Source organism: Dermacentor variabilis, chromosome 10, assembly GCF_050947875.1.
Source record: "Dermacentor variabilis isolate Ectoservices chromosome 10, ASM5094787v1, whole genome shotgun sequence".
Taxonomy (NCBI): Eukaryota; Metazoa; Arthropoda; class Arachnida; order Ixodida; family Ixodidae; genus Dermacentor; species Dermacentor variabilis.
In genome coordinates, this window is record NC_134577.1 from 9640880 (window position 1) to 9655000 (window position 14121).

General features: G+C 48.1%; 1 protein-coding gene across 10 annotated transcripts in view; it reads right to left on the reverse strand.

Annotated features, from left to right (window-relative positions):
* The window catches only part of dnc (phosphodiesterase dunce), a 708859-nt gene that overhangs the window by 49186 nt on the left and 645552 nt on the right, over window positions 1–14121 (reverse strand). The window contains exon 1 of one of the 10 annotated variants that reach the window (XM_075671525.1): window positions 5924–6019. The exons of the other annotated variants lie outside the window; for them this stretch is intronic. Within the exon in view, the coding sequence (XP_075527640.1) occupies window positions 5924–5976 (53 nt within the window). The 5' untranslated portion in view covers window positions 5977–6019. Of the gene's footprint in view, window positions 1–5923; window positions 6020–14121 lie in introns of those variants that run through there. 10 annotated transcript variants of the gene reach the window in all.

Here is a 14121-nt window from a genome sequence, read left to right on the forward strand (position 1 = left end):
ATGTGCAGACGAATTTGCCACTGTGCACGTTGCCTACAATCTGGCGTCAAATGTGGAAGCGAAGACGTCAGCAGGAAGTATTATTATGTGCTGGAAGTGTCCTTCTTGAGGACTGATTTCTGCACACCACGAGAAAAATGAGCTACCGGCGTCAGTTAACGATGCATATCTATCTATCTATCTATCTATCTATCTATCTATCTATCTATCTATCTATCTATCTATCTATCTATCTATCTATCTATCTATCTATCTATCTATCTATCTATCTATCTATCTATCTATCTATCTATCTATCTATCTATCACACACACACACACACACACACACACACACACACACACATATATATATATATATATATATATATATATATGCACACACTGCCTCTCTGACGCGGAGCGGCAGCAGTCGCACAAAACATGTTGCATGTCTGCAGGAACGTCACATTCAAAGCACACTGACGAGTCCATCAGTTTAATCTTGCACTTGAAATAGTTCGTGTAGGCCACGTTGAATCTGATGCGGTGTAGGCATGTTTGGTCTTGTCTATCTAGGCTTCGTGGCATGTAAAGGTCACACGATGGATCATTTTTGTATTTTTCTTTTGATCAAACGAGTCAACAAAGATCGGCTGCGCGGATAACATATCGCTGTGAGTTAGGAAACTGCGCACAAAGTGGAAGCAAGTTTGAGAGCCTAAGCCAGTTTCAGGCTTGCCAAAACCAAACGGATAAAAGCAAGCGTGCTTCCGAGGTCTACGCATGTCGCATCTAAGGAAGCGAAATTCGAGGACGTTTAAAACATTCGGAGTCGCTAAGGACTTCCGCAGAACGGCGCCATTCTGCACGGTAAGTGTTCAAAGAAAGTTTCACAGATACTAGTTAACTTCTCTACTCCATCAACCGATTCCGTGCAGTACAGCGAAAGCTAGGGTCGCGCCAGCCAATTAAAATAGACAGCCAGAGGGGCCCGCTCCAATGTCACTCTCTGATCGCTTTCCGCGAGATGCCTGCTGAATGGAAGCCTCATCACGGAAGAATTAGTAGTAGCTCGCAGTGGGCGTCTCTGGAACAGCCAGCCTATTATATATACTCTCGTTACTGATTGGTTGTCACGGGCTCCAGCCTTTTCTGTACTGCACGGAATTAGTGAGACGAAGTATGAAAAGAAAGTGAGCAGTACAAACGTGAAAAGCAGGAAGCAGCAGATATAACAATATAGGAACTTGCTACTGAGTGATATCTGTCAGTATTCGGTTACTATGTTGTACTCAGCTACCAGATTGTTTTTTTTTCTTTAAATTTTCGTTTCTTTTTCTGTCTAGAGACTCGAACTAACTGTCAAAACGCCACCCGTACGCACTGTTTCACACCACATTTTCGGTTGCGATAGTTGAACCGGGCGAGACAGAGAAGCTAGCAACAAAAGGAGTTGTTGAAAAGCGAACATCGTGAGCGAGATAAAATTAAAAAAAAATGAGCAGCACTGAGACGACCATGTGTGGGAGCGCTTCATCTTTCTAACACGAAGGTCGGTTGAGAAAAAAAAGAAAAGAAAGAAAAAGACACAGCGAGAGACTGGAGTCTCGTCGTAACCGCTGCAGACACACGCTAATAAACAAAAACGAGAAGAACACGAACACAGAGAAAGCGAACGAAAGCGCTCGTACGAGGAAGAGCAGTTTTGATGTCGAGCAAAGGAAGAATTAGGCTTCGGGACCAAGACGTAGACAGTGCGGAGCGGTGTCACAGGATGTGGCGGCGGTTCCCGATAAGACTACATTGCGAACACTTGTGGAGGAAGACGAAGAAAGGGGACTCTATGGAATGTTTGTCTGGGGATATTTTTCTTGGTGGTCTTCGCCGATGCCCACGCCGCGGGCAACACGTCACCAGCGTCGTGTCAGATTGTCACAGACTCGCTGCCGAGCGGCTCGCAAGACGATGCACATACGTTGCGCGCGCATGAGTGAGAGGGAAAGCGAGCGAGTGAAAGTGCGTGTGCGTGTGTGTGTTTGCGCGCGCTTTCATTGGAACCCTTGCCAGGAAACAGAACACAGGCGAAAAACAGGCCACTGGAAGAAAGACGTCGCTACGCTGCAACAGGAACAAGAGTGGTTCGTCTCGTTTTCCTGTAGTGGTCGGGTGAACGTGCGGCAACGGCGCACGTATCCGCTCCTTCGGAGGGAGCGATGGAGGACAGATTGCGAGATGCAGGAAGGCAGGCTGCGAGGGTCGACGCTTTCTCAAGCCGCCGGGAGAGAGGGGTCCGAACGGAGTAACGGAGACAAAGAGAGACGGACGCGGAGATGACGAAATAAAAAGAGGGCAGCGCTACAGACGACGTAAGAGACCGATGGCGTCAGGACGCGGAGATGCTCTCGTGTGTGCCCCTGCCCGCCACATGAATCTTCTCGTCTCGGTCAGCCGTGTAGGAAAGGGAGAAATAGTTCGCGCGGCAAAGGTCTTTCGCCAGGGCGTGCGTCATATGCTGCGAGTACAAGCTGTGGCGTGTCAAGTGCATTTGGCTAGGCACGTAGGCATGCGATTCCTCGAAAAAGCAGAGATGGAAGAGGAGTGGTCGAGATTTCCGTCTAGGAAAGGCAATATCGATAAAGTGCCCTATCTCGATGATAACTCGAAACTTCGAGACACTCGAACGTTTCAAGTGCGGTGGCGTTGATGATGTTTTTATTCTGCGTTACAATCAAAGCACAACAGGATTTATCATCTCATCGAGTCTGTTTAGTACCAATCGTCAATGGCAAAACATAATAAGAAAAAGAATCCTCTATTATATGCAGACGCCTACTACACACGCTATGGCAAACCTTTTTCTAAGCTTACTGGTAATTCATTTGAATTATGTGACAACTACAGAAAGAAATTTCAATGAATGGTAGAGACATTGCACAAACAATGACAGTCTTTTTCTTCTTCTCAGTTTAGACATAGTCGATTTGAATTCTTTGACACAAGTACCAAAAAAGTCGAACGACAAAAATAGATATATGTAGCCAAAGCTACGAAAATAGATAGAAATAGGAGCAAATGTCAATGCTCGACCTTGACTGCCATGGGAACAAGTCCGAATGCATCGGCCTAACGAACGAGCCCTCGACCTAATGTGCTCAATTATCACGAATATGTATTAAACGTTACTTTGAACATTGTTCAGCACGCTAAACGTTGCTTAGGCTTCAACTGACGTTTATCGATCACACTTTTTGCAATCTGAAAACGCCACCCAATGCGCAACTATATTGTTTAAAAAGATTGTGTCTACAATGATGATTGCGCGTTGTTTGAGCAACTAAATATACAAAGCTGCAAAGTGTAATCAGTAAACGCCATTGTTAAACTGCCGCTCGCAGAAAAGACGAAGGACACAGGAAAGTTAACAGTTTGTGCGCGCTGAAGTTTAACAGTGAATAATTACCAACTCGCCCAACTTTCAGTTCTATTGCAGTAACTGTCAGTCGAAGTTAGCGCTCTGTCCTGTGTGCTTCTTCACAGATGTTTTTATTACCTGCATTTAAGGAAAGCTTGGAGCCTGAACGTGGCACCGGCTACTTCTCTTATACGGGGTATCCAGCTAACTTTAGCCAGAGTTTTAAGATATTCGACTGCCACGTAGCGGGACAGAACCAAGGTAATAATGTTTGCCGTCGCTTATAGATACTCAGATTATCCTTTTTATTCAGTCTAATAGGATAATTAGTCTTAAATAATTAATGAACTTCTCAAATATTATATTTAGATTAAACGAGTCAATGAGAAAATTGTAGAGCGGCATTGAAAAACTCCCGATACAGGTTTCTCGTATTCAGTACGTGCTACATGAGTGTTTTCCCGAGCCTGAAAAAAGCCCGCAAATGCACTCCAAAACTGCCGCGCGAATGGCCGCTCGAGGCACATTGCGTGCATTCGCGGACTTCTTTCATGTTTGGAAAAAAAAGCTTTTATGTAGCGCGTACTGAGCAACAGAAAGCTGTATGGGGAGTTTTTCAATGCCGCTCTACAGTTTCCTTATTCACACTTTGATTTTAATTATATTTGAGATGTTCATTAGTTAATCAGGAGTAATCATATAATTAAGCGGAATGAAAAAGTAAATTCAGTATTTCCAAGCGACGGCAAACAACATTACCTTTGTTGTGTGCAGCTGCGTTGCATTCGCATATTTTAAAACTCTGGCTAAAGTTAGCTGGGACACCCTGTACATAGAAGCACAGGAACATGCGCGTACGCAAAGCTATAACGTACGAAAATATAAACGCTCACGCAATGCGAATGTCCACACAACGCAAATGTTCACACAACATAACTGTTCTTGAGACCCGCCGTGGTTGCTCAATGGCTATGGTGTTGGGCTGCTGAGCACAAGGTCGCGGGATCGAATCGCGGCCACGGTGGCCACGGGGGCGAAACACGAAATCACCCGTGTACTCAAATTTGGGTGCACGGTAAAGAACCCCAGGTGGTCGAAATTTCCGGAGTCCTCCACTACGGCGTTCCTCGCAATCAGAAAGTGGTTTTGGCACGTAAGAACCCACAATTTAATTGTTCTCGAACAATATATCACGTCTGGTCTCCGTTCCCGCGGGTCGTCTTTTAATTTCGTCGTAGCCTTCCCATGCCGTCGGCCACGCACGCGTGAAACAGGATCGAACCCACTGCGCGCGCAGCCGGTCGCAGCGCGGCCACGGGACGCGAGCCGAACGAGGGCGGCACGGCCGAGGCGTGAGCGGGCCCCGCACGGCGACCCGCGGCCGCGCGACGACCTCGCTCGACGACGCGGCGACGGCGCGTCAGCGGCGCGCAGCTGTCGACGCGGGCCAATTTTTAGAGCGAATGGCGAAACACCCCCGGCCCGGACAATTGCTGGCCGTGGCAGCCACTGCCTTACCGAATGGCTAGGCACAAGATGATCTGGAATACCTGCACCGAACCGGGCCGCATACGCGTTTCTCACGGAACACGTTGCGGGGCTAGTTGGTGATGCATTTCTTTTTTGTTTCTTAAGGAAGTAATCCAACGCCACTTTTTTCGACGAGGGCACAGAAAGACGTCTGTCTTGTCACGTCTTTCTATGTCCTCGTCGAAAAAATGCGGTGCTGGATTAGCATCTTATGAAAGAAAAAAAATGCATGTATTTGATGCCCATTTTGCTAATTTTCTTTCGGCACATACCTATGTACCTTGCGGAAAATTCCTCGAATAAACAACAACAACAACAACAACAACAACAACAACAACAACAACAACAACAACAACAACAACAACAACAACAACAATAATAATAATAATAATAACCACCTCGCACACTGAATATGAAAAAGAAACAAACAAACTGTGCCTTGTGGTGGGATCGCGAACTTCGGTCGCTCAGCCCGGTCGCGATGATTAAATCAATGGCGAAATGAAAGCCAAACAGTTGCATGAGCGATTACAGTTGTTGTGTCATCCGCAGTTCCTGCGGGATACCGGCGCTTTTCGCATATAGGTGCACTATTCTGCTCGGAATGACGCTTATATTTCAAGTTTCCGTGTCCTTTTCCAGCTTATCGCAACAACGCGACTCCCGTATACTCCGTCATGACCTGCCGCCACAGCTAAAGTTATCGCAAATGCTCTATCAAAATAAAGACTGGAAATGAGCTCAGGGTCATATTATGCATGGACTTTTGTCCCCTTCGGTTCTGCTCATTTCTGAACACCCCACGCAGTCATCACTGACGAAGGTGCGGCTTCTTGCGACCCAGTGACAAAGGGCAAGAAGATCGGAAAATGAAAAAAAAAATACTTGCACAATACTGCCCCAGATAACACATCTAAGCGTTTCATTTTCACGCATCCAGACGCGTGTAAACATCATAAAATGAGCAAATATAGGTGAATCAAAAACGAACAAGAAATACCTCGCAGTTTTCTTGGACCAGTGGCCGGCGTCGAAGGGCGTCAGTGCGGGCATCACCGCATGACCACCGTCGCGAAGGCACAGGCAACGCTCAGTAGCCCGCCAAGCGCGCTCCTCAAGTTCGACTTGAAAACACAGGCGCATGGCTGTCGCACCGTATGACTGCCAGCGCACGTGTAACGACGCCCAGAAGAGAGCCAAAAAAAGGTCGTGCACGTCCGTCACCACCGTTTCCTCGCGTCGGGTTTCTATCTTTTGAGGCGTAGCATCTTCTTGCATAGGTGGTGTAGAGCGCGGGCGTTTATAGAGAGAATGAAGGAGAGAGAGAAGCCTGTAATGCTGCCATTTATGGAAATTCCGGCAGCTCTTATCAACAGCGCGGAGCTGTTGGGGGTAAAGGTAATATCCTCGTACATCAGCCTGACGTGGCGGCAAGCGAGCGGCGCCCGACATAACATTATCCGGAAAAGAGGAGGCGAACGGAAACCGTCCTTATCGGTTCTAAAGAAAATTAAGAAAAAGCGGTACGTCCGCGGCGTTCGGCCGTGGGAAAGGAAGCCATCGTGTCTCCCTGCGCTTTCTTTTTTTCTCGCTGAGTTCTACAAGGAGCAGAGGCGCTCCAAGGCTTCGCCGCAGTTATCGATAAGCGGCGCTCAGGTCAGTTTTCAAGAAGGACACGCGCTCGCCGTCCACAGACGTCACGAGGGGGGGGGGGGGGCGCTGATATGGCACCGCGGGTGACGCGGACGCGGGTGCTGCGTGTCGTTTCACACGCCTCCTGACGCCGGAGGGCAAGCGTAACAACACACAACATCGACGACGGCGAGTCGCACGCGGGCGGGCGCATACGTGCTGCGATCAGGTCGGGCCGCGAGTGCGCGAGGCGCAGCGTGAAGTGCGCCGCGAGTCCGCTCCGAGTTGAGGACGCCGACTTTGCTGGCAGACCGATACCATACAGGGCGCGACTTATACTGGACGGGCGTACATTCGGTGGAGAATCGGATAAGCGGTTGGTTATATCACGATGCTCTGACGTCAACAATTGCATATGTTGTGCTTAGTTGCGGACTTGCTGACAAAATTTCATTCTTCTTTTGTGGCTCATATATTTAGAGATTATTGGTAAATTCTTCCTCTGCATGCACTGACTTCGGATTAGGCGTTTACTCACTACGTAGCTATGACATCAAGCATTGCTAATCGCGCTCACCCGTATTCAAATGATAGCGTTCCTTTGCATATCACAGAGCACTTCACCAGCAAACCTCGGCTTTCGTGTCAGTATTGTCCCGTAGTGTTCGTAACGAAGCCTCTGCGATGATATAAGGACGCGATGAATACGCAACACGGTTGGTTCAGTTCTGCTCTCTTTACATTTACAGGGACGCTCGTTTTTCTGTCGCTCGCACGAAAAACAGATTGGTCGCGAGGTGTCCAGGCCTGACGCTTTCATCCATCGCTCTCCCACAGACGACCCTAGCTGTCAATGCTCTATCAGAGCATGTAATTCGGTGGCGACGTTACAAAACAAGGGACGCATTACTGGTGGATGACAGCATCAGCTTTTATTTCTTTGGCCTATATATGTGGCATTGGCGTGCTCAACGAAGAAGAAAAATAAAGGAGAAGGTCAATTTGCTTAGAAAAACAAAAAAGAAATGTTTTGCTCAACTGCGCACTTTTCTCCCATATAAGAGAATGTGATACCGCGGCCATGTTCCCATGCTGTCGTTGATTAGGCTACGTGACAAGGGTTGAGTCAAATAGGCTGCCGAATAACCGGCTATATTAACATTATATCCAGATCTCCGAATGAGCGGCTACATCAACGTTATAGCCAGATCTTCCGTTAATCTATTCTCTTTTTTTTTTCTGCCACTGGAGCCATCATTCTGCTTTTTGACCAGCAAGCCACGAAAATATTTTGTACGCAACCCCGTTCCTTGTGCCGAATAGAACACAATATGCCGTATTATGCAATGTCACACACATTTTACACATACATTTGGATTAAGAAACTCAGTTACATAGGCAAATGATGAAACTCAGGAAAAAATGCTACCTATGAGCCGGCTAAAAAAACACCATAACTGGCTTTCCTGCTGATATTGCTCGCCTTTTTTTATGTGAGGAAACAGTCCTGGTTTCTTACGTCAACAATACAACAATATTCACTACGCGTTTCCGTTCTTCGTATACAACAGATCGCAACGTGCCTTATCACGCAGTATCACGTACGCGCGGTTTAGGAAACCTGGAGGTACAGGATGGAGTTAGCTAACGCGTAACAAGAGGTCGCTGGGAGAGGCATTCGTCTCGCAGCAGTGGGCCCAAATAGACCGACGATGACACGCCTCGCATCTATCAAACGTTAGTGTCTTCCTCACGAAAGGCCATATTCGTTACGCAAGATTAATCGCACGCAAAGCTACCGAGATCGGCCTTCGAGCTGCTGGGAGACGTGTTTGCGTCTCCAGCGGACACCCGATGCGCGCAGCCGACACTGTGCGCCAGTGTATCGCGATGTAGTCGCGGCCCTCAATAATTCTGTCAACATAATTCAGCTCGGCTGGTGCACGTGCGCGCATGCACGCAGGCACGATGTAGCAAGCCGGGAAACGAGTTCCTAACCTCATCGCCCGCAGCCTTCATGGCGTTCTCTTACGGACAAAGCTTCCTACAAAGATTGCTAGAAGTTGCTGTGGCGCTGCAATCGTTCAGCTACCATGAAAATTATGATTAGTATAGACGAATTTGTCTAATCTTCGTGTTCATGGCTTTAAGCGTTTTCTGGACGTTATTCTTTTTGAAATTTCCAAACACTCGTATTTTTTACAGGCAGGAGAAGACAGTAAGACAGTGGGCCCACGTGCAATCAGTGCGAATTGTCGCACTTTTTGCGCAATATTTCAGCGAATGCGATCCTTTTGCAAAGTTACAAATGCGTGTGGAACCAGATAGACGAAGTTGAGGCAAATCCGCGTACTACTCACCATTAATTCACGTTCTGGCTGAACCGCCATAATTGCAGCTTCTGTAGACGCAAGCGCCAGTTCTCTATAGTAAGTTTTGTAGGAAAATTATGCCTGCATGGACACCCCGTCTATGCTATGAATGCATTAGCTGCCAGCCCAGCTGCCACAGTTAATGACATGCGCATCGCCGGAAAGTTCACCGTTGCCACGAAGTTAACGTGTTTGTCTTCCGCAAGCGTCCATCATTTGGCCCGAACAGGTGCGTAGGCTGACGCAGTCTGTGCGCCCGCAAGCGCCATCGCTGCCGATAACATTAACCTTTGCGTGGCAGATACACTCACGCGCGCGCACAAAAGACGGCGGAAATAACAAAACGCGCCGCCTATTTTCCGCCCTTTAACAACGCGCGCGCCTTGACCTTGGCCGATCGTGTTTGCTCTTTCCACAGAGTCTTTCCGTTTGCAGAGTCCAGTGGAGACGCATTACAACAGTTTCTGTCTTTATTATTATGTTTTAACGATACTTCAACGGCCCAAATGGACAGCTCCAAAACACACTGAATGGACGCGAAAGTAACGACCCGCCATCACCGACGGTTGACGAGGCGCGGCCGTGAAATGGCTCCGCGAGCACGATCATTCGCAACCTCCTCCTCATATTCCCCCTCCCTAATTTTTCGCCTCAATGTCGTTTCAATGTCACACACCCCCTACGCTATTCTCCGCAAGCAAAACAAGACACACCCCCTGCCTTTCATCGCAGTTACATACGGGTCTGCACGTGGAGAGCCACTATGCACCCGTTTCCCTCTCTGTCGAGACTTGTGCGCACGCGCGATCGTCTCACTTCCGTTACCTCCTCTCCCTTCTCGTCATACAAAGCGACGAGCGAAAGGAAGAAGCAGACCTGGAAAAGGGCTGCCCACAACAGAGGTCTGTCAGTGCGGGCCGCGGGCGGCATAGCGCGACCGTCCCGCTGGCTAGAAAGTCAGCCGGGTCCCCCTCTTGCGTTCTTTCTCGCCGGGGCCTTCCCCCTCTTCCGCTATCTGGGTCGAGGCTGCTGGTGACGTCACCGCCGACGTCACCAGACGCGGTGAGAAAGCAAACGCATCGAAAGAAAAGTCGCGCGAGCAATGCGGAAGAAGCAACCTCGACGCCGAAACAGCAGCTCGGGTGCAAGCGCGGGGTTTCGGAGTGAGCCGTTGGCTGAGGGTGTTCGTTGGCGCAAAGCTGCTCTGTGCCGGAAAGGAAAAGCAGATCGATAGCTCTCTTCACTTATTTCCCCTTCTTTCCTTTCCCTCCTCGTTTTCACGGGGAGGTCGCGGCGCTGCCCCTAAATCCCATCTCTGGCGCGCCCATCTCGTCTGCAACCAACACAAAGGACAGGGCGAAAGTGGGCGCTTGTTGTCTTCATAAGTGCGGGGAGAAAACTTGTTCGTTTCGTCGTCGCTCTCGGGAGCGAGATTTACCGTCCCCGCGAGAGTGATCCATGATCTCTAGACTCGTCGTCCGCTGCTTTTATTGCTGGCACGTCTATTATAAGGCCCGCCGGACTTGGATTTCGGGGGCGGGAGGGGGGGGGGGGAGGTGGCAGTACGTACAGAAGGAGGACCTTTAAGACAGCCGATGCCCGAGCGATGACGTCATTAGAGAGCTGCACGACGAGTACCGATTAGGCAAGGACGTAAAAAAGATCCCCGCACGGCACCCCGGCGGTGATGATTAGACCGAAGGGCGTAATTATAAAGGGAGACCTGGGTACTCGATACAAGAAGGAGGGGAGCTGGAATTCGAAGAACCGGTCGCTACGCGCACAAATGAAGCACATGCTGGTTTCACAAAAAGAAAGATTCGCAGGTAGGGAAAATTTTTTTTCTGGTCTGATGAACTCGTGCGGGCAGGTCAAGTCTAGATTCGCGGCGTTGGGGTAGAAAAGAATATAAGAAGTATGACGATGGCAATAGGGTGCAAGGTAACAATGCAATTTATGTGCCCTAATGGCTAATGGCGCCATTAAGGTCTTTTCAGACTTCACAAAGCTTTTTGTTCGTCATTGGCCGGCCAATTATATATAGTGGTAAGGGACAATGGCAATAATGACAAGTTCTTACGCCATTGATATTCATGAGAAATTCACTTCAAACTCGGGCTTGAAGTTGCAGACCTGCCAGTCAAGTTCTTAAGAACTTAACTGGCGTAAGAACTGCCCCGTGAGTAAGCATGCTCTGGTATTTTCCGGCTCCCAGTTCACTGACCACTGTACAAGTATTTCGTAAATATTAAATGGGGCGCTTGACCCGACTTCCTAGTTTGTTAACTACTTCCAGAAAGTTAGCCCTGAGTACAAGACCTTAAGCAGTAGTTGACGTGCAGAATTATCATTGGTAGAACTGGAAACGAAAGGTAGATCATTACGCCACCCCAATGAACGCAACTGATATGACACCAGAATACGACATCGATGAAAGGCGCGTGAGAAGGCACTGGTGGATTTGTCACGAGTGCGCCTCACGGTACAGACGCCTCACCAGTGCTGCCTCCTACGTCTGAACTAGTGCCCGCTACGTATGAACTAGTGTCGATACTATGTACCTGTTTCCTTGAGTTAATAAATCGCCGGCAGCCAACCACGGCTGTAGAGACACAACAATAAAAAAGCACGGTATTATTTACGATCATACGCACCATCACACAAATAATAAGCGAGCGAAAAAGTTGGTTACGACCGGTTCCTCAACCTATTTAGACATCATTGCTAATTTTGTATTTAGCTAACGTTGTTCTTTGTGCGTATAATTTTGGCCGCTCAAGTGGTACTTATAAACTTTCTATATTTCATGGCTTTCATTAACAGCGACACTGCTCACCCTGTTTACCGCAAACCAACTTTTCAGACGGTCTAATACCCCTGTCCCACAGACGCGGCTAAAGTCCTTTCAACTCCCTTCAACCAAGGACGCCTTCCTTTATCTCGAGGGAGATGCGTGCCGTGTCACACGGCAGTCCTTTAGCAAAGGAGGTTTAAGGAAGTTCCTAGCGAAAGGAGATGGAAGATCTCCCTTGCAGGCTGAAGGGAGTACTCTTGTTTCCAGCGTGCTTGAATTTCGAGTCAAGAAATCACCCTCATTTTTATTAATTTCACTTTTACCAGCAATTATAACTGTTTTTATTGCATATAATGTAATATTTGAGCACTGACAAAGATATTTGAGTTGAGCAGCTACATTCGACTCTCGAACCGGGCGTTCTCGGAATGGCTGCTGCGTTTGCCCTGACTGCGCCATTTTTTGTTGTTTTGGTCAACGTGATTTTGTAAGAAAAGGCAAGTAACCAAAACTTTTTAGCAATATGTAACTTGTTTCTTTCATGACTGCGTACGAGGTGAGCAGCGCCTAATGGGCCCCCAGCGGCAGCTTTCAAAAGCTCGCTTATAGACCGTGTGACACGGAGCTAACTCCTTTGAGGTGAAACTCCCTTGCGGTCTTTTAAGGGAACGAAGTTTGGAGGAGATCCGAGTTGCCCATGTGACACGGGTATAAGGCAGGCGTCCAGCTCTCGAAGGCTGTGGACGCACACGGAAACACGACCACTTTCCCGATAACGCGACGAACGAGATTGCCGGAGTTGAAGAAAATCGGCAACGTTGGCACGCGCGTTTCGATGTTACAGCGCGACCGCTCATCGATTTTTCGGCACAGCTGGCCCGTGATTCGATCACACGCAGCACTCGGTCGCAGGTGCGGCACCGGTCGCAGACCAATCGCTCGCGGAACGTTGCAGTGTTGCGCGTGGATTTCGGCGAGAAAGAAATGATGCGAACACGTTTAGCCGGCTTTCGAAGCAACGCTTTTCCTCGCTCGGCTCCGTACGGAGGTTCGGGGGAAAAACTTTCGATGACGGCATCTCTAAGCTTGAGGCTTATCAGTCTCCGCTTTCTTCTTACTCATCAACAAAACGGTCAACTTTTAAGACGACATAACGACTGGAATTTTCTGCGTGAGCCAATTATTGCTGGGAATGATGCAACCAGTTCTTGAGTGTCAGGAAAAAGCGTCCCGTTAAAATTGAAATATAAATTGACTGCTGTTTCGAAACCGTTCTAGCTGTAACAGTTTGTACCCGAGTGTTTTTGGAAGAAAAAAGACTGACGGGACAAGCTCGGAGTTACCATGAAAAGCCCAGTCTTAAAGAAAGTTCAAGCTTTTGAAGCGAGAGATGAACTAGTTGCTGCTCGAACGCATTCTCCTGTAGAAACCGAAGCACCACAATACTCGCAGGAACAGTGTGAACGGTGCAGAAACATTAAGCCGTCCGTACTTACGAAGGTCACCGTCAAGAGAGAGAGAGAGAGAGAGAAATATAGGAAGGCAGGGACGTTAACCAGTCAATAGTCTGGTTGGCTACACTACGCTGGGGGAAGGGAGAAGGGGAAGCGAGAGAAGGGAGAGAGAAGGTGTAGATACGTGTACGGAGTTAAAGACGCTCGCGCAAACCAGAAGTTCTGAGAAAGCATAAAAGTGCCTTCACTGCCTTCTGAGTCGATGATCGGTCGGGACGGTGCTCTAGTAACGTCTGTTCACTCAGAGGACGATCATCTAATTTCCTCAATGTGTTGGACAAAGATTGGCTTTGTGCTTGAAATTGAGGACAATGGCACAATAAGTGTTCAATGTTCTTCTCGCATCCGCAAACCGTCAAGAAAGTCACTGCAATTGTCTGGTGCACATGTACCGTTAAAGCTAATCTTTTCGTTAGGTTGAGTTTTACCGCACATAAATATGCACATTTAGTAAAAATAATACTGCCTTTGCTTGCTGCTAATATCGCTCTTCTCTATGTGCAAATTACAGAAATAGTTTTAACTGTTGTTTCAAGCACTGTCTTACTGGTTACGTTTTATTACGCTTATTGCATATCTTCTTATGTACACCAGTTTCGCTGTACTCATTGCCGTAATATATTGTGTCATCCTGTCTTTAGGAGCAGAGTGTAAGGGGGCTTTAATTTTAATACCTTGCTACAATGGTTCGCTACCCGCAAAGCTAAACTTTCCTGCATAGGGGATGAAGAGAGTGGCACTGACAGCGAGTCAAGCCTTTGTATCGGTTTTTTCTCTGGACCCCGAAACATGCTTGTTGATGGCCTCCTTTCCTCTACTTTACTTTTTCCTTGATATTGCCGCTGTCATGTGCGTGCTCACAGCCATAGCATCCGCAGCTGCCAAG